The sequence below is a fragment of the Balaenoptera physalus genome, assembly GCF_965194825.1.
Source record: "Balaenoptera physalus genome assembly, chromosome: 11".
NCBI classification, from domain to species: Eukaryota; Metazoa; Chordata; class Mammalia; order Artiodactyla; family Balaenopteridae; genus Balaenoptera; species Balaenoptera physalus.
Genome location: NC_138896.1, coordinates 20,585,150 through 20,606,803, shown reverse-complemented (window position 1 = coordinate 20,606,803; position 21,654 = coordinate 20,585,150). Strand labels below are relative to the sequence as shown.

Genomic DNA, 21,654 nt, shown 5'->3' with positions numbered 1-21,654 from the left:
ACAATCTCAAATAAATAACCTAACTTTGCACCTAAAGGAACTAGAAAAAGGAGAACAAACAAAACCAAAGTTAGTAGAAGGAAAGAAATCCTAAAGATCAGAGCAGAAATAAAAGAAATAGAGACTAAAAAAAAAAATAGAAAATATTAATGAAACTAAGAGCTGGTTCTTTGAAAATATCAACAAAACTGATAAACCTTTAGCCAGACTAATCAAGAAAAAAGAGAGAGAGGGCTCAAATAAATAAATCAGAAATGAAAGAGAAGTTACAAGTGACATCACAGAAATACAAATGATAAGAGATTACTATAAACAAATATACCCCAATAAAATGGACAACCTAGAAGAAATAAATTCCTAGAAACATACAATCTCCCACGACTGAATCAGTAAGAAATAAAAAACATGAACAGACCAATTACCAGTAATGAAATTAAATCGGTAATAAAAAAAATAAACTCCCAACAAACAAAAGTCCAGGACCAGATGGCTTCACAGGTGAATTCTACCAAACACTGAGAGAAGACTTAACACTTATCCTTCTCAAAGTATACCAAAAATTGAAGAGGAAGAAACGCCTCCAAAGTCATTCTATGAGATGAGCGTTACCCTCATTTGGTTTTGATACCAAAACCAAAGACACCACAAAAAATTAAAATGACATCTGCCCAAGGTAAGAAAATAGAACAAACCATACAAAATGGTCTCAAATGACAAAACTTTCCCTACCAGTCGGTTCCTCTCAATCTGCTGAAATAAACATTTTTGAAAACCCTCTGTTTTAATCCTTTTGGTGGCTTCCATTTTAAATTTAAATAGTAGATTTACATCTGTATTTTTGACTTATGAATTATAGAATAGAGGATTATTCCATGAAACAAGTAAAAATTTAGTATACTTATACTACCACTCACCTTTCTCCCTCTTCAACTCCTAATTTTAATTAGTTTCATTACTTTTACATTAAAATTTCCAACATGTACATTTTTTAGTATAGCAATAATTAGGTGTTCCCTTGCTGTCTAAGTTGATATTAAAATTTTAAATCTACTAAAATGCAGGTACAGAATTATGATTATGGGATTCATAGAGAAAGAAATGTAATCCTGTACCTTTTAATTCTGCAGCTCAAAGCAGATTTTCCCAAAGTGGCAACTTTTTAAAGCTTTCTTTCAGCTCTTATAACTTCTATGATTTCGTTTCTTACTTATACCTCATATTGTATACTTTCTTATTTTTCTTTGTTACGCTGGAGAATTTCCTCAAAAAGCCTTTTTTCGTATGGAATATTGGGGGTAAAATTTCTGGGTCCATGTGCGAGGACAGTTTTAGTCTGCCCTCGCATCTGTTTGATAAAATGACTAGATATAGAATTCTTGGTCCAAAACAAATTCCCCTCTGAACCTCATTTGTTTCTAGTAATTGAGATTGATGCTAAGAATTGGTTCCAGTTCCCTTGTAAGATAGTCTTTTTATTCTGTCTGGAACTCTTTAAGATGTTTTTCCTTTATTCTCGGTGTTCTGACCAGGTGTGGGCCTTCACCCATTCATCCATATCAATTTCAGTAGGTCATATCAACCCCAAGATTCATATGAAATGCTTTTCTATTATTTTCTCTTTTTTAACTTTTTCTATTATGTCTCTTTTTAAATTTCGACGTTCCTATTAGAAGGCCATTGGTCACTTTTAATCTCTTCACGATTCTGACTTACTTTTCTCTCATATTTTTTATCTGTCTTTTTACTGCATGTTTTAAGATTTTCTCTTGTTTTCTACCAGAGAAACAGCTTAATTTGTGCCCTATTGGTTAATTTAAGTCTATATTACAGTTTTCATATTTTCAACTGTTAAGCATTGTTTCTTATTCTCTGATTATTCTTTTTCATAGCAGCTCATTCCTATTTTATGGATATAATATTGTCTCAATTCCTTCTGAACTTACTAATTACAATATTTTTTTAAAGTCCTCTGCTGTACTCTGAATTATCTGAGCTCAGTTCTTTGGTTTATCTTCTTCTTTCTTTGACATCCTATAGGTTTTCCTCAAATATCTTATGATCCTTGGTTTTGGTTAATATTTTTGGAGGAAAACATTCCATACTTTTTTTATTCTAAAGTTGGGTAGAGAGAAGAGGAATGAAGTAAAAAACAGTTTAGTTTCTCTTCAGCACTTGTGTTAATTAATATTCAACAAATTCTTAATTATTCAGAAGAATCTGGGAATTTGTTTCCTACTCATAGAAGTGAGAGGGAGTAGAAGAAAAGGAATAGGATGTCTCCAAAGTAGCAAATTTGATTACCCTCAGACTTTTATCATCTGTAATCCAGGGTTCCTAATAGTTGTATATAAATCTAAGATACACCTTACTGACAATCTTAAAAGGCACAAAATCATCAACAATGAAAAGTGCGTATTTAGCATTAGAATTAACCTCCCCCAAACTCTACTTAACATTTGTTGTCATTTTCAGAAACAGGTTCTTACTGCCCCATTGGGAATGATTCAAACGATAAAAATCCTTGGTCCCTGGCTTTTAAAAGGGTCAGTTCAGCATGAGTAAGAGGAGGAACTGTCACTGGGAGAAGACTGGCACCTTCTTACCTGCTGTGTGGTGCTGGTGACAATGCCCTGCTGTAGGCGGTAGGCCTGCTCTTGAAGGTATTTTCTAGTCTCGTGATTCCGGAGCAGATAGTTTTCTATCTGGAAATTAAGCACATGTCTCTCTCAAGAACACATTTCGACTCAGCAGAGAGTAAAGTCATAAGTGCAACAGCCAGCTGCTAAACTGAAGACCCAAGCAACCAATTCATACATACTGCCACACACACATCCTTGACCCCACAAAACGTATGAGATGGGGAAACTGGCTATTGTCGTGATGCATTATGGGCGTTTTTAGTTAGAAATTTCACTCGCAGGTAACCAGGGTAATTTTTATGTCACTCAGTAGTTGACAAAGATGAGCAAGTGTTTAATTGCCTGCAGGGTTAGAGACCCCTTTTAGTGACTTCTCATCACTTTCCTGTACACGATCACAATCTTTCTCTCTCACAAATTTTTAACCACTAAACAGTTCAGAAGCTAAATAAATACCCCTATAGCGTATGGACGGTCCTTTCTGAACCTCTTGGCCTTATCCACCAGCACTCAGAAAATTCTTTATTTTAAGGGAAAAAAGGAGAAAATAGGTACAAAATTGGAAAGACACAGGCTGGTACAACTCAAAACCATATACCAGTTTCCTTAATCCACCAGGTTTACATGTTTTCTCAAAAACAGGAATGGTTTTAGCAAAATCACCAAAAATAAGAAAATGGATTTCTACAGAAAATGAGAAATCTTGAAGTTGCTTGACAATCTATATTTTTATACATAGACAATGTTTTACGAAAAATTCAAACATACAAATGATAACTAGATTGAAATAAAGTATTGAAGAAGAATAATATACAATGGATATATAATACACTGAAAAATGTAAACTACTGATTATAATGAATACCTATTAATTAACCTATTCTTTTTTAAAGAATGATTTGAGATGATTAAGTATGCCATCTATTTTTTTTCAGTTGTTTTTATTTGTTTTCATAATGCAACTTAACCATTTGGCTTCTAATTTGTCACTACAGTTCCCTGGTTAAGAATTTCTAGTAACTGTGAGGCTTTCAGGATTATTACATTTTCATTTTCATTTTACATATGCTAAAATGACTACTACTTAATACCAATTAGGAACAATTAAAATACAGGCTATAATTATTATCATCCTTGGAAACCATAAAGCAGAACAAAATGTACCATTCTACTAAACATAAATGAAGATATTATAAAAACAAAAAGACCCCTGAAATGAAGCATCATTAAAGTGACACATTAATACCATGACATTATATTACATTAATTTTCTCTTGCTGCTTCCCAAGAAGTCATCTCTTTCCAAGGTGACATTACCATCAAGATAGAATGTCTTTGCTAAAAAAAGATTCTGCCTGAAATATGACAGGCACACACTGCAACCCAGCTTTGGGTGGTTTTGTTTTGTTCTTCTACATTTGGCCTCATTAAGCCCTGGCCATGGGCCAGTTCTGAGAGCAGCTTGTTTATTCAGGAGGCTCAGCTCACACACAGGCAGTGCACCCAAGGCTGGCCCACGTGCTTCCAGGCCTTCCCCAGGTGCACCAACAGTGCTTCACAGACTGAGCCTAGAGGAAATATTTTAGAAAAAAAAATAATATTCAAAGCTCATTTCTAAAAGCTAGTGCAAGGGGAAGGAAGAAAAACAATGCTGAAGTGTCTTTAATAACGGTCAGGTACACATCACTGCTGAAAGTATTTGCATCTGGAAAGTTTACAAGGTAAACTTTCCTTCTGTGCACTATTAGAGACCAAGACAGAGAACCAGGACAGGACAAGGGCCTGACTCAGGTCAAAAGGAAAGAGGAAGAGCCAAAAGTGTCATTAATCACGTTTGCCAGTACCCCTGGGCAGCAGTGACCTGGGAGACAGTCTACAGTCAGTCAGACATCTTCAGTCTCATTGCTGAAAAGAGCAGCAGCACAGAAGGCAAAAAAATGCTGTGCTGTGTTTTAATAAAGGAATCTTATATTTAAAAAAAATAAAGATTGAGTATAGAATCACAATATTGTTTTTCAGTAGAGTAAAATTAAAGAGCCATAATGCTTCCAGAGGACAGTTCTGTTAAAATGAAAACTTGAACATATAAGAGCATAGTTAAATACTACAGGGAAAAAAAAACAATAAATATGAGATTTAAAGTCACCGATTTTCATTTTAAAAAAACACAACTTTTATCATTAATATATTTGCATATTCTGCATTTGTTCTTTGTTTCTTCTTTTATCCTCCTCTCTTTTTCTGCCTTCTCTGGTTTTAAGTATTGTATATGATTGCACTTTTCTCTCCTTTCTTAGAATATTAAGTATACTTCTTTATAAATATTTTAGTGGTTTCCCTAGTGTCTGCAATATACATTTACAATTCATCCAACTCCTCTTTCAAATAACACTGCAGTTGTCCCTTGAACAAACAGGTTTGAACTGCACAGGTCTGCTTACAAGTGGATATTTTTCAGTAGTAAATACTACAGCATACATGGTCCATGGTTGGTTGAATCCAAGGATGCAGACAAGAAGGGCCAACTATAAGGTATACTCAGATTAAGCCCCGTGCTGTCCACGGGCCAACTGTATACCGTTTCACAAATAGTGCAGGTACAGGTACATTATAAGGGAGTATCACCAATTTCTCCCTTTCACCCCTTGTAACACTGCTGTCTTAGAAAGTATTTCTTCTTTATTTTTGAAGGAAAATATTGCTAGATACAGATTTCTAGGCTGCTGGGTTTTTTGGGGTTTTTTTCAACACTTTAAATAAATATTTCACTCCACTTTCTTCTTGCTTGCATGCTTTGTGACTCAAAGTCTGATATAATTCTTACCCTTATTTCTCAATATGTAAGGTATATTTTTCCTCTGGCTTCCTTCAAGATTTTCTCTTTGTCTTTGGTTTTCTGCAGTTTGAATATGATATGCCTACACATCAATTTTTTTTGGGGGGGTGCGGTATTTATCCTGCTTGGTGTTCTCTGAGATCCCTGGATCTGTGGTTTGGTGTCTGTCATTAATTTTAGAAAATTGTAAGTCATTATTACTTCAGACATTTCTTCTGTTCTTTTCTCTTTCTTCTCCTTCTGGTATTCCCATTACCAGGATGTTCAATGTTTTGTAATTGTCCCATAGTTTTGGGATCTTCTGTTCTTTTTTCCCCCTATTCTTTTTCTCCTCTTCGCATTTCAGTCTGGGAAGTTTCTACTGACATATCTTCAAGCTCAATGATTCTTTCCTCAGCTGTGTCCAGTCCACTGATGAACTCATAAAAGGCATTTTTTTGCTTGTTACAGCATTTTTGATCTCTAGCATTTCCTTTCAATTTTTTCTTAGAGTTCCTGTCTCTCTGCTTTTATTACCTATCTGTTCTTGCTTTTTTTTTTTTTTTACTTTTTCCATTAGAGCCCTTAACATATTTGATCATAGTTATTTTAAATTACCTGTCTGATAATTCTAAAATCTGTGTCATATCTGAGTCTGGTTCTGATGTTTGCTTTGTCTCTTCATACTGTGTTTTTTCTTGTCTTTTAGCTTGCCTTGTAATTTTTTGTTGAAAGCCAGATATGATGTAGCTAGTAATAACTGAGGTAATCAGTCTTTTAATGTGAGGCTTTTATGTTCCTCTGGCTAGAAGCTGAGGTGTGTTGAATGTCTGCTGTAACTGTATATGCCAGTTAATTTCTTCTATTGACCTTGTTTATGTCTCCCCTGCTGTTTTGGGGTTTCCCTAGAAATGCCTCCTTAAATAAAGTGTCTTACAGCTTTGCTTAGTTGTAATTCAGTGTTATTATAATTGATATGTGATGTAAGTATAATAGGGAGGGGAAGCATTCTATAATCTTATGATTAAATTTAGGCTTTTTTTTTTTTAAACCAGGCCTGAGTCCCTGGACTGTGACCTTCAGAAGTGTTTCTTGGTCTTTTTTTTTTTTTCCTCCCTTATGTGAAACAGGAAGGCTGGAAGGGGCTGCAGTGGTCTAATTGTCTTCTACTAGGTCAGATAAGGCTCTGGTAGAATAGTTTCTCTTGAGGGTCGGCCTTTGTTATGGAGAACAGCATGCTCTGAGTGTATTTCAAAATGGTTACTTTTTCCCTTCCCCCTGCCAGAAACATGAGTGAATTATCCTCCTTCAATCTTCACTGTGATAACCTGGGGTTCTTGTAACTAAAACCCATGCAAAGGTCAGGGCCTCCCTAAGACTAAGCACCTAGGAGTATTTAGCGTCTTCTTTTTTTCTTTTTTTTTTTAAGCTCTTAAACTAGTCCACACTAAGCCTCCAGCAATTCATCAATTACTGTTTAAGCACTCCTCTGAGTTACCAGCTCCATTAGCTTCTGCCCCTGGTAAGCTGATCTCAGCTTTGATTCTCTGTGATTCTCTGTATCACCATCTCTCCAGTTTCCAGGGTGACAGTTTGCCTTGTAACCTCAATTCTCTGGCAGACCTAAGAAAAGTCACTGATTTTGTTTGTTAAGCTTATTTTTTCTTGTTGTGAGGATAGGAATGATGACTTCCAAACTCTTTACATGTCTAGTCTGAAACCAGAAACCTTGTTTCTGTAGAATATGTCTTTTGTTATAAGCTGACTAATATCCTTTAGCAAAGTGTAAAGATATCGAAAGTCTGTATATTGCTTCATGGTCTACAAACTGCTTTTCACATATACCACCTCATTTGATCCTCATGGACACCCTAGGCAAATTACTTAATCACTCTGTCCTTCAGTTTTCTTATCTGTAAAATGAGCATATAACAGAACCTACCTCATGGGTTTATTTTAAAGATGACAGATGTTAATTTATGTAAATCATTTAAAATAGTGTCAGGCACCCAGTATAAACTATATGCTAAGTGTCAGCTAAATACAGTTATCGTGTAGCTTTATTTTTTATGTAGATGGAGAAACTAAAGTTCAGAAAAATTAAATACATACTGAACTTACAATGCTGGGAAGAGTTTCATTTAGTCAGATCTTCTGAATCCAAACCTTAGATAGTTTCTTTTGCTACACCACAGCTTCCTCTCCCCTCCACTCCCAACCTTACTCTCTTTAATTCATTGAATGTCTGAAGAACATCCATCCAAGCATGCATGCCAGGTACTGCACTAGCTTCTGAGAATAAAACAAGATGAAAAATATAGGCTCTGCCTTCAAAGAGCTCACAGTCGCTGGGAGGAAAAAAATAAAAAATAGAGGCAGGTAACTTAAAACAATGTCACAAGGCCAGTGACAGAGAGAACCACAGGAAATTCTGAGAAGACCACCTACCTAGCAGGGAAAAGGGACTCCGAGAAGTCTTTCTGGATGAACTTACCCTTGATTTCAATCTCAACAGATATGCACAGTAGTGGGGAAAGCACGAGTATCATCTAGATTTGAGCAGTGATTCTCAGTGATTCTCAAATGTTACAATCACCAGGACAACTCAGAAAAACACAGATGTATAATTCCCACCCCAGTTTCTAAGGCCCAAGAATTTGCATTTCTAATAAGTTCCCTGAGGTAGAGCAACACAAAGACTAAGGGTTGGTAAGAGATGAAATTGGTGGTGAATAGGAGGCAGATTCTGGGCAGAAATTCATGATAAATTAAGGAGATTAGGCTTTAATCCTAAAAGCCACCAGGAGGAATGGATTGAAGGTTTTAGTCTGATCAACTTCACCATGAAGGAAGATGGCTATTTTTGACCGCAGCATGGAAAACAGACAAGAGGATGTAATCATCCTGGTGAGAGAGGATGAGGTTTGAATAAAGGCATCTGTTATAGGAATAGAGGGAAGGAGAGTTAATGAAGAGATTTATGCACTAGAATCAGTAAACTTGGTGACTGATTGGCTACAGAAGATACAGAGGGAAAAAAGTCAAGCTTAGGAGATTGGACAGAGGGTGGTACCACCAGATGAAAGAACAAAGAGGGAAGAAGGATTTAGAAGATTTCCCAAATAACACCATAATAAAGGTGGAGTAGGCTTCCTCGGATGGGAAATATTTGAGCACATCTAAAAGTAGAGAGAAAGGTAGCCATAACCATAGAACGAGAAGGATGAAGATATGAAAAAGCGAGGGAATGACTCACAGGGCAAGTTTCCAGCACAGGGCAGAGATGTTGGGGTCAAAGGCACTGAAGATGGCTGGGCTTTGAAGGGGAAGGTACCCATCATCCTCTGGGGTTGCCAGAAAGGAGGTGGGCATGGGTGTGGATTCAGACACATTTACAGACAAAGGTGGTAAAGCGAGATCTCAGTAATACCCTAAATTTCTCGATGAAGAAGGAAGGGAAGGCTCTAGCTGTTGAGGATGAAGGGGATGAAGGTTGTGTTAGTTGTCATTCACTTGTACACATTCTCCAATGGACGAAGAGGGAGTTATCCATGCCTAAGTCTGGCATGTTGATGCTGTAAGAATGTTATTTTACTCCACTTAAATTTCATGACAAGTTTTAGTCTTTATTTTATTCCTCCCCCAGTCATGCATTATGCCAGTCGTGACCATAAGAATACAAGCTAATGTGAAAAAAGCTTTGTAAAATACAAAGCACTGTTCGTATGTTCAGAATATATTATCCACACAATTCCACTCGAATGTGAATTTATTATAATTAAGTTACTGATCCTTCAATACCTTCTGCAGAGCCTCTTCTGTTTTTTCAGGGTTTGTTTTTAAGGCTTGAGAAGCATCATACATAGGAATTGGCATAAATCTCAACGTGTAATTCCTAGAAAAAGGAGAAAATGGTATGTTTATTTGAAAATAACTTCCTATTATCTTAATTCAGCACTCTTTTTAAAATCCGAAAAGAGAGTTGCCAGAGTGTCTTAGGAAATTCTAAACTACCGGACCATCTTAGGCCCCTCGACTGCAGGTCAGCCTTCTTTCCTACCACCTGTGTGACACCACGAGTGACCTCGTCAATTCACGCTGCCTACAAAACCTACACAACTTGAAGGAATCTGGTTTTGTTGTTTTGCTTTCAGTTTTCAATTACAGCAAGGACAGGATTTTCAAATTGGAACTGGAGAGATGGCCTGAGAGAAAGGCTAGGAAAAAAGTCCAGCATCAACTTGCTACTTGGATTTTAGTCACCAACAGATCTGAAGGTAACTTGATTACCACAGTGACAACGTGACAGACAGACCCAGAATGGTAGAGGAAAAACCCAAAATAGAACCAAAACATTTGCTCACCAAGCCAAGGATGTGAGCATCCACAAAAGCAGTCTGTTCAGGCTCTGGGCTCCTTTAAATAACCAAGTCCGAGACCAGTGACTGTCTTTAGAAAACCTTCCTGCTGGCTCAACACCCCGACCTCTGCAGGTTCTGGCAGTTGGCACCCCAAATCAGCCCGAGTGCCCCAGGCTCTAGACACCAAGTAAAGCAACTGTGGAACTCTGGGTCTATTTAATACCTCACACGGCTGTTGCCTGGCTGATTAGACACAAGAATGCAAGGGTGAGTCATTTTTGCGTGAGAACTCTAAATCTGCACTCTGACCTCTGCTCCTGAACTTGCTACAAAGTGCTATGTGTCTGGATGAACACTCACACCTGCTCCCCTACCACAAACTCTAGCCCTGGAGATGCCTCCCCTCTCCCAACCAGAATGCATCTGTTTCTACAACAAGACACTCAGGAAGGATGACCTTGTGGGCCACGTGTCGGCAACTGGTACCTAGGCATCCCACAGCTGGCTTGTTTCAGGTCTCTAAACAACAAGCAGCGCTCATGGTGTGACTCTTATGGATAGTCAGATGGCTTCTACTGGAAGAATAAATTAACAGCTAATTCCTAAAATAGGTACTAATAATGAAGAAATAATAAAGAAAATAAACAGTCATCTTAATAAAAGCAGCCAATCTGGATGGTTACCTAATGGGGAAAAAAAAACAACTGTTCTTCATCCAGTCCAACTGACAAGGTGGCTGAAAGTAAAATAATCAGCAAAGACAAGGCTGTTATTTCTATAACTTTAATTTTTACCTTAGCTTTGTTTGAGCAAAATTGCTTTTGTTTGACTTAAGAGGAACCAGCCAACTGAAACTAAGAGATAATACGTCTCTTTTTGCAGCCTTGAAGATTTTCTTTTCCCTCATCCACTTTTCATCATGCTTCAGACCAGCGTGGTTTATCTAAACCAAACGTGATTTCACACCATTGGCATCTTGGAGCACAGAGTACATAACAGACTGTGATCAGGGAGTTCTGCTTTCAGTCTGGAAACGTGGAGTGTTGGGGGTGCATCCTCTTGGCTTCTCACAAAGACCTGCCTGGGCTGGCAGTCTGCAACGTCATTAGAGTGGCAGCTGTGCTGTTAGCACCCAAATGCAGCAATCTGTAAATGTATGTTTCCATTCAAAGGTTTTGTGTGCAACAGGTGTCATTACAGGAGGTTCTGCAGTCACAGAAGGCTCCCGGGAGAGGTGGCCATGATGATGGTATAAGCTGCCTTGTTTAGTGATGTTTAGTGATGGCGGTGGTGGCAGCAATTTTGATTTCCTGGCTAAAGGAGAACCACGGGATTTAGAACTGAAGCCACTTAGAGATAATTTACTGTGATTTCTCACTTTATAAAAGAAAAATTCATCAATGAGGTGAAATGATCATAGGCTCAAGATCACAGGCTTATTGGTGACAGAGCTGGGGACTGAATGGAGGGCTCCTAATTCCAGGTCTAGGCTTTTATCCAGGTCACCATGTTGGGCATGACAGCGCCACCTGAGGGGCCGTGAATGGAGGAAAACACAAAATAATGAGCACCCCCTCCCCCTCCTAAGAGGCCCAACTTCTATGCTACTGGCCCCTAATTTCCCTCCTACATTTTGTAACCACTCGTTTTTAATGCTATAAATCTGCTTTGATCATTCCTACCATTAGAATACAATATGAGGATTGAAAAGCTCAGAAAGAACCAGATTTCTAGCATTTTTTTCAGCCACATTTGTATTCTTCTTTCCCCATTTAGTTTACTAGGAAAGTAAATTTGACAATAAATAATAGTTGCAGACTTTAGTTACGAAGGTAATAAAAAAAAGCCTTTTACAGAAATGAGACCAGTGAGCCCTAGCCTTGCCATTTCATCAATTTCATTTTTATTTTCTGGACCTCAGCTTTCTTCTCACCACTGGATTCAGAGATGTCATCCTGGGCAAAAAAAGTGAGATCCAGCGGAAGGAGATTTAAAACCACAAGGAGAAAGAAGCAAGGTGACCGCTGTGTAGCCCCCTCCACCCCACCCCCCTGCAACCATGATCTTGTGTGTTCGGCGGAATAAGCATCTCTGCTCTCATTTTATAGATGAAGAAACTCACATCACAGGAAAGTCAACGTCTTCCCAGGTCCCATGGCTGGTTAGCAGGAGACTAATCAGATCCAGACCTTCTGATTCCCAATCCATTGCTACTTGTATTACCCCACAGAGACACAAACACCATTGGTTCTTTTCTATTTTTCTAGAAAGAAGTCCTAAGTAAAACTTACTTTTCCATAGCAACAGCTATATCTTGAAAGCCTTGGGCAGTAATGTTGTTCTTGTCCCATATAACAGTCCTGTTTGGAAACCAAATCACATAAATGATCAGATACTTAAGAATGGAGGAAATGATTCTCCCATTGCAGATAAATCTCTTATAGGCAACACCATCTAGGTATTTTAGTACAATGAGCAAGGAATAATGTTCAGCTTTGTTTCAAACAAAGCAAGGATGAGCATTTCCCCCAACATTAGATTCCAAAGCCATTCTCTGCTCAAGTACTATGAAAAAAAACATACTTAAAAGCAACAGCACACACATTAACTTACCATTAAGTCACCTAATGCTTTGCTAGCCAGAAAGCCCTGAAACCTGATTTCCCTGATATTCTCCCAACATATTCTCCAAACAGCATTCTAGTATTCAAGTCTGAGGCTGAAGCTATTTATACAAGAGGCTAAACAGTCTCATGTCCAACATAAAGAATTCCAGATACTGAGACTTTTTTCTATTCTAAACAACTAGAGGGACAAAGTGGTCATATTTTCTGACATTTCATCATTGCCCTGACATGATATGATCAGCAATCCCAGCAACTGAGTTCACTCTGATGATAAACCTCAGTTACCCTAGGAGGTGGTTTACTTTTTAAATACAAAATCTCTTTTGGAAGAAAAGTATTACTTTCCTTTCAGAATGTGAATACTTCAGAAGTATTTTAGGATTTGTCAATTCACCCGACACATGAAATGGCTTTTATTTGTCTGAACGCTCCCAGGATCACAACCTCTAATTGCTTTCTCTTCTTAACCTCAACGACCTTCTTCACGTACACACTGACCTTCAAAGAAACTGCTGATTTTGGCTTTTGCCTTCTGTTTAGACAGAAGGTGCAGGCTCTGCCTTACACTGGGAAGCAAGGGAAACAGCCAGAAAAAGCCCTTGAGGAGCAGTGTGAATTATTAACTCTTCCTTCACCAGACTGCTGGGCTAGGTAGCAACTGGATCTCTCTGAACCATGGATGGTAACATGGTGACCAGATAACTAGTCCCTAAGAGAAGTGGTTACTGCATAGCTCATCCTTAACAAAAGCCATGCTTGGGAAGCACTACGGATGAAAACCACTGAAATGAAGAGTTTGCATCCAGTACAAACTTGCCTTCGACCCAGAGGACTTCATAGATCCCTTGGGTTTTAGGTCTTTATGTCGCAGGAGTGGGAAGGGAAGATAAGACGCTGGGCTCACAACCAAGTACAGGGAAGCCCCTCATGTTATTCCTCCAGTCTTCCCAGCTCTGCCCCCAAACCCCTCCTCTGCTGCCCCCTGCCTTTCCCGACACATCAATCAGCTGTCAATGCTGCTGTGAAATGGGAAACTGCAATGGTTCTCAGTCGGGTTTGCCTCGTAGCGGAAACCTTTAAGACAGCAGTTTGAAGGAATGACTGTGTCTAAATTTGGGAACGCCCTCCTCCATATTTTGAAAACAGACTTGAAGCTGTCGCTTCTGCTCTCCAGCTGGTCACCTGGGAAACTGAGGCCTCACGCGAACACAGCCGGCCCCGCAGCGGTTGCTGGGTCAGACCCTCTTCCAGACCTTCCTTTGAACCAGCATCCACTCCTCGGGGCCGAGGGCCCGGCCTGCGTACCTGAGCTTGGTGTTGATCTGCAGCGCTTTGGCCAGCATCTTTGCCCCCATGTCCCCCATGCCATTCCCACTGATGTCCACTGTGGTCAGGGAGGTGTTGCTTCCCAGGGCGTTGATGATGATGGTGACCTCGGTCTTGAGTTTCGAGTCAGCCAGGGACAAGGACTGCAGAGGCTGTGGAGGGAACACCAGGCAGCGCTCACACAGTGTTGTCAGAGCTGCTGCCGCTCGCTGGGACCCACTTGATGGAGAACCATCAGGGGAGGGACCCACCGCACAAACACAAAGTGCCTCATTTGGAAACTTCTGGCCAAAAGACACTGATGAATGGGACCTGAAGGTTCTGGACCTTTGGAGTCAAACATGAAGAGCGTGTGTCTTAATGCTGAATATCAGCCACCTCTCTTCTAAGGGAAGCTGTGGCAGATGTGGCAGATGCCAGCTCTTTTGCAGTGGAGGATGGGAAGAAAGAAATAAAAATACTACACAAAAATGTCTGCGCTTCAGTATGGCAACACTATCCCTTGACCCATTTTATTTCTATGCAAGGTAAAATGACGTCTTAAAATACTAGTAGAGGAATACTAGTACTAAATTACTAGAAGTAGTAAATGCAAAATAAAACCCAGCCAAGATCAATAATAACTGACATTTATTGAATACTTAACCACTATTTAAGCTTTTTACATATATTTACTCATTTAATCCTCCCAGTAACCTAATACTTAAGTATTATTACATTAGGTATTGTTATCCCTACTTCTCAAGTAAGAAACGAAAAGGTTAAGTGATTCAACCAAGGTCACAGAGAACGTAGCTGAACAGGAACCGGACAGGCCGGTTGCAGATTTTGTGTTTTCAGCTCCTGCACAACATTGCCCCTGTTGGCTTATCCGAGATCTTTTTGATCCTCACTCTTAGCTTTGTCTTATAAGATCCAATCAAAAGACACACTTAAAATTAAAAAAAAAAAAAGTCAAGTGTGTGTGACCCTTTCATTACTGTAAGCTGTGTGGTGAACCCAAGCCAATCCACTCACTGTCTATTTAAACCAGAGACTGAAAGCCCTCTGCCTGGAGGCATGTTTTGTTTGGCCTACAGAGTATCTGACGAAAAAAAAAAGAATGGGCTCCCTACTTACACCCAGCTCACACTTGTTTATGTCATCTTCCTAGCCCTGTGGGTATTTAAATTGCAATCCCTGATTTCAGCCATAACTGAATTAATGAGGTGGTGCGAATTCCAGGACTTAAGACAATGTTGCTCTAAAAGTCAGAACTAAGACTTCTCCGGGGGATTTGGATGTCTTCTGGGTTGCCTGCGGTGGTCTACACTGGTCCAGCCATATTCAGCAATTGTATATGCTAACTCCATAAGCAGTTCGGACATTACAGGGAGGTGGATGCTGGAAGCAGCCTCTAGGATCATCTATGACCAGGTTCCATGGTGGCCCGTGGGACTGGGGTTCTTGAGATGTGCCTAGGTGGTCTGTAGGACCCCCACACAAATCGTGGGGTGTATTCGTGTCCACTTAACCACTGAACATAGACTTCTAATAGAACACCTGTTCCAGGCACATCTGCCAAAAGGCTCAGGAGGCAGAATGAGAGTGTTGACAGTTTCAAGACTCATATGTCCACAAACTGGTATTATGCATTTGGTTCTAGTTTTCCCGAGTGATTGTTCTTATTGTCCAAATTTGATCATGTTTTCTAAACGTAATACATCTATGGTAAAATCAAAAGGTAATATTATATAAATTAGAATCAAATTTTTTAAGGTTAAATGGCATAGTAAGTGCCAAGTCAATTAAAACCTCAGCCCAAAAGCCTGCATAATCTTAGACTCAGGCAGGTTTAGGGAGGGAGCTTCAATTTTCTTAAGAGTCTACGTTCCAGTAGATAGAAAAAAAACTAAACGAAAAATGCTTCAGACTCCGGAAACTTCATGTTTTAAATGAAAACATAAGCAATGTTGCTTTAATAAAAAGCTGTAATCGCATCTCCCATCATTTCAATAAGCTCTATTCAATGCCTACAAAAATGACACATTACGGCTTCTTCCTAATACTGGAAAACTGCCAAGTCTCCAAGCTGGAGAGCACCAATTCCAGTACTATATTCAAACCCTAATACACCCCAGTTAACACTTAAAAGTAATAGGCAGAGCCATTAATGCGAACAGAACAGCCGGAATTGCATGCATATTTATAAGGTCATCCCTTCTTGATTTACTGCACTTCCAGGAAACATTACTATTTGAAATCTTACTATTCCTGTTCATAGCTGAACATGCCTAATCTGACAATCTGTCTCCTTGCTACAGGGACTCCAAGGAGTCCTGACAAACACATACTGTTGTATTGTTCACAACACAGGTTTGTATGTAATACTTCAGAACAAGAGTCCCTGTCATCTTGGCCCTTCAATGTTACCGTCCCTCGACTCTGGGAGCAGCAGCCTGACAACCACTGTCTAGAGTTGAAGGCGACACTGAAGCCCGTGCGTCTAGGTTGTCCAAGTGAACGTATTGTGCAATATCGGAAGATTCCACACGCTGTCTAAGAATAAGCTCTACAGACACAAGGTCAGAATGTAAAAAGCAAAGAGTTTACTTTTTATATGTAAAAACCTTTAAAAACATAAAACCAAAAAATGAGCCCAATGGTGCCAGTTATGGGTGGAATTTTTATAGTCACAAGACTGAACTCCTAATCATTTTAAATAGTTTTGCACATTACTGATTCAGAAGTAGAAAAAAAATAAAAAGAAGGTAATTACTTATTGAAAAAGCCACCTACTTTTCTGTGACATGAACATAAAAGGCTTTTCACTGTACATTATTAGCGGCAACTTTTCAAATTTATAACAGAGTTCACATTTTTGTAGCAAACTTTACCGTCTGCGAATATGTTTTTCGGTGTACTTTAAATATCAAGATTATCTTTGAGTAAGAGACTCTGAAAATTATAGGAACAGAGTTTGAAGACCCTTGTGTAATAAGCAAAACATGAAATTGAGAAATATATTTTTCATAACATATAAATTTTCCTAAAATATGTGTTAAGGAACAAATATTTGGGAATGATTATTCAATATGATTCTGCAATACTGGCTTCCCCAACCTTTTAAAACTGGGCCAATACTAGGAAATCAAAATCTCAAATACAGCAGGGTGGTATAAAGTCAAATTAAATATGTAAAACAAACTGCATGAATTCTGAAAAGTATAAATTACATTCTAATTATGCCTCTAACTTTAATAACCCAGTATAAGAGTAACAAAATATGGGGTTTATTAGCAAATGAGGACAAAGACAAGTGTCTGAATTCATTAAATAATAATGAGTTTCATTTCTAGTCCACAGGTTGGAAATTATATCCACACAATGAAGAGGCAGGACAACAGAATTTTCTCCTGCCCTCCAGATCAGAGCTCCACAAAGAGATGTGGGCAAGGGTAAGCAAGGAAAAGTACCAGTCTCCATCTCTCCTGACCGCATGGCTTTCTCCAAAAATTTAGCTTACAGTTATAGTAGAATTTGCTATAACCCTATATGAATTCAAAATGGGAAATGATACTTTTTTTTTAATGATTTTTTTTTGATGTGGACAATTTTTAAAGTCTTTACTGAATATGTTACAATATTGCTTCTGTTTTATGTCTTGGTTTTTTGGTCGCGAGGCATGTGGTATCCTAGTTCCCCCACCAGGGATTGAACCTGCACCCCCTGCACTGGAAGGCAATGTCTTAACCACTGGACCGCCAGGGAAGTCCCAAAATGATACTTTTTTTAAATGTGACATATCTCACATGATTAATACAGGAAATCACTCTTATGACCTACAAAAGTAGCTATCACCAAACATGAATAATACGAATCTTCATTATACAAATTGATTTGGATGTTAGGAACCACAAAAGCTCTTTGGTGGCTGAATAGGACTAAGATAGGAAAGGGACAAAATCTTAAAGAGCATCAGTAAAATATAAGATGTGATGCACCAGGTTTCCATGAAAGGAATTAATGGTAGAGCGCTTCTCACTTTGTCCATAAAATATCTTCCTTTATCCTAATGCACTTCTAAGGGCAGCTAAATAGGATACTATTTGAAATTAAATTTCTTTACCCTGAACCGAGTCTTAGCCAGGAACAACTAAAGGAAATAAAAATATAAGAAGGATTATTAGAGCTCTAGACACAATTTAAGATGGGGGATACCTTTCTTAGTCTCTTGTAATTCTGCATAATTACTAGATGAAATTCAAATTAGCAACATCGTGTTTCTCAGCATGACAGAAGGTTATAAAGTCAACTAGAGAGTAAAAATTCACACTTGCAGATTACTGTATTAGCTGAAGCTAGGAAGTAGTAAGGCTTATTAAAAGATGGGCTTAGGAGTCAATGTATACATCTTTTCATCTATTAGTTACAATCTTCCTTTAATAAGTGATAAGCTGAATAAAGTGAAGAGTAGGTAAATTTTAAGTACACTCTAAAACTGTACTAAAGCATAAATATTTATTGCACTTAAAAACAGTAACAATAGAAAATGTATACAGTGATAAAATTATCTGAAAGCATATCTGCATTAACCCAGCAGACATAATTAGTAAGAACAGCAACAAACGGCAGATTTTAGGCAAGAGTGTTAAAAATAATACTCACTGATTCTTCATCTTGAATCATCTGTACTAAGTTGTCCAACACAGGTGTCAGATTTCTAAAGAGATTTTAAAGATGTGGACAGTGGAATCAAATCAAAAGCTTTCAGGAGGCTGGTTATTTTCATCATTGTCATATAAAAAAATGCAAAACTCTTACTTGGATTTCATATTATTAAAATTTTTGCCTAACGCCAGGTGTTGTATGGATCTGTTTTTACTGAGCCACACTATTAAGGTAGATAGGTCAGATTCTAAACCTGGAAAGAATCAGAGTAAATGGAGAATCAACACACATGTGGATAAATAAATTCTCAGGTGCAGCACAATTAAACAAAGGTGCAAAGCAGTGGATGACTTTCTGTCCTGAGAGCCCTGAGATGCTAATCTTTTTTCCCCCAACCCCCGCCAAAGGAACTCTTTGTCCTCTTTTTATGTCCTCTTATTTCACAGGGATAAACTCATTCTCCACAAAGACTTATCTAAATCTCTTATGCAATCAGTGGCTAAATAAAGTCAACAAGGAATGGGGAGGTATGACAGCAGAAAATTTCATCTCTCCCCATCCCTTCGTGAAGGAAGATTCTGACATACTGCTCACTGGGAAGTAACTGCAGTTAAAGTTGTCTATGCAAATTCATACTGCATTCTTGTCTATGCAAGTTCATATGCACATGCTACTATAACCAGTAGAAATAAAGCTAATGAAACAAGTTTCTGAATAAATAAACAAGACCTCAATTTTATTACCACTAAGCATGCAAAGGGTTGGACTCAGATCTTTATCAATGTATTGATGATAACTTTTTTTTTTCTTGGTCTGAATTGTTTTACTGCATAGACTTTTCATTTTTGGCCATGGAAAAATCTTAGTAAGACTTTGGCACAGAATTATTCCATAAATAAACTCTGTTAAATTAAAAGGTCCTCTAGTCAAGAAGTGAAATAACAATTTTATTAAGGTGTCGTCTAGATTGGGCTAGAAGATTATTTTCCCTTTACCAACTTGCTTCAAATAACATTTCTATGTCTTTTCTTCTCTGATTTCTGACTTACCATTATCGGAGATGTCTAGGCTGGTGATGTTGTGGATTTCGGCGATGCAGCCTTCTAATACCTGCGCACCTCCAGATCTCAGCTAGAGAAACACAAATCAAACAGGTAAAGGGGTCACTGGAGGGGTAAAGCCAAAAAAATGAAAAATAGGAGATATAGTCTCAAACTTAGCACCAAAGAAAAAGTGAAAACTTATCAACTCCAAAAACGCTATCATCAGTGTAAAGAGCTAATCACTAGTCATTATATGGTTTCCCATCTCACATAAGTCTGAAAATCATTAGAAAAAGAAACAGAAGACAGAGGCCACCCCGCATCACCACTGCCAAGACGGTCTCCGTCAACTTACAAGAATTTTCTTCATTTCTGACTTTTGGAAAGCTAACAAATCCCTTTTATACATTAGATACGGCTACTATTTTATTTGATTATTACAGATTTCAAGGTATAACTCTCCACCATGTAGCAGCAAAACAACCAAAGGGGACAGTAAAGACCTATAAAATCCTTTTCATCTTTTCCCATAAAACCAAAAGCATATTTGACAGAGGTCAGAGTATTATTGTTTTCCGTGCAGCAACTATCTGAGTTCCTACTATGTGTAAAACACTGTGCAGGATGCAGTTTCCCAAGCTGTGGCCCTTTGTTCAGTAAACTTACGATCTAATAAGGGAAAAGAAACTCATTTATTGGGAACCTACTATGTGCCAAGGAACATGGTAGTTTCTCTATTCACTTAAGAAAATTAAAATTTATGTAAAAATTCTATACCAAATTGATAACACTTTCTCCTTGTTCAAGTTTTGATGTAAAAATTTAAAGAATCCTTATTTCACTATTTTAGATGAAATATGTCTGTGGTACCCTGGACCAAACCCTGCCAATTTCCCTGGCTGCTTACATGTTAAGCAGAATTTTGCACAGATCTTTGGAATTGCTTTATTCAGGAGTATTTCAGCTGGGTGTGTAAATTCAGTCCTTTCTACTTTTTCAGGTAACAGCAGATCACGATGAGGTGCCTGATGTGAACTCTGACGGGGTGTGTCACACAGAGGCAGACCTCCCCAGGAGGCTGGTCTACACACTTCAGGGAAACCAAGGCCAACCAACTCCACAGCTGCAGGGCTACGAATCCAGTGTGTGGAGCTACGGCCATTTTTATTATATTTTTGCCAAAGTACTGGTTTATGATTGGTTGTAAATTAAAAAACAACACCCAGGTTCTTCACAAATAGATTTGAGAAACACTGTTCCAGGTCACAGTTTGTTAATATTTGAAGAAGTGAATGTTATATGTAGACTATGTCAACATTAAAGCAGGAAATAATTTAGGCAAACACTTCCAAGGAACATAATTTGATTTTCAGAGCATGAAAAAAATTATGCTTTTGAGAAGACAAACATAAGCTTTTACAATTTCATTATTTGCTGTTAGTGATTTCTCTGTTGAGAAGTCAAATTTCTACAACAAAATCTCTATTTCTTACTATAACGTATAGTAAAAATATTCCATTTGCAAAAATGGAAAATAAAGGTGAGATTTCAGTGCTCAATTCTGTTTATTTTACAAATACTCCTGACTGATATTTGTAGCATAATACTAACATTTTCCAATACTAAAAAATGTCATTATACCCTAATTTATTAATTCATAAAGTACTTACACAATGGCCAAGCTAAGGAAGCCCAAGGAGAAAAAACAAAAAATGTTAAGCAAGCAGAATAAGAACAGAGAAATAGAAGTCTCTATCAACACACGATGTGAAAAGCAGAGTCAGAAAAAACACTTCAACGAAAATAAATTCCCAAAACAAAAATCCAAAACTTAAATAAGAAAATAACTGACCTTCAGTCACAAGAACATTCGATTGAACTCACAGGTTATTAGATGCCTAAAATTCCCCCAAAGCTTAAGGCTTTCCCAAAACAGTAAAAGCTTTTCCATTACTGTAAATGAAAATCCTTTTAAACAAATTTGCATAATTAGAGGCTGTGTCTGCATGTAAAACTGGTTTTAAATTACTCTCATTTGGATCCCACACACTAGCATTATTTAAAAAGAAAGCAAGATCAAAGAGGAGTAAATGTGACTGAATCACTCAATACTTTTTGAAATGTTAAAAATAAAATCACATTTCTTTCAAGAGAGAAGTGTGGTCTCACTCAAGGAAGGTGGAATATTTCAGC

At 38.1% G+C, this 21,654-nt stretch overlaps 1 protein-coding gene across 6 annotated transcripts in view; it reads right to left on the bottom strand.

The window, feature by feature from the left end:
• CARMIL1 (capping protein regulator and myosin 1 linker 1) overlaps positions 1–21,654 on the bottom strand; it is a 323,524-nt gene that overhangs the window by 88,263 nt on the left and 213,607 nt on the right. For 5 of the 6 annotated variants that reach the window (XM_082413015.1, XM_082413016.1, XM_082413017.1 and 2 more), the window contains 7 exons: positions 19,468–19,549; positions 18,572–18,671; positions 18,416–18,470; positions 13,748–13,920; positions 12,107–12,175; positions 9,256–9,349; positions 2,604–2,702 (listed from right to left, as the gene is read on the bottom strand). In XM_082413015.1, coding sequence (XP_082269141.1) covers positions 2,604–2,702; positions 9,256–9,349; positions 12,107–12,175; positions 13,748–13,920; positions 18,416–18,470; positions 18,572–18,671; positions 19,468–19,549 — 672 coding nt within the window. The remainder of the gene's footprint in view (positions 1–2,603; positions 2,703–9,255; positions 9,350–12,106; positions 12,176–13,747; positions 13,921–18,415; positions 18,471–18,571; positions 18,672–19,467; positions 19,550–21,654) is intronic. The other variant, XM_082413018.1, reaches the window with a different exon arrangement.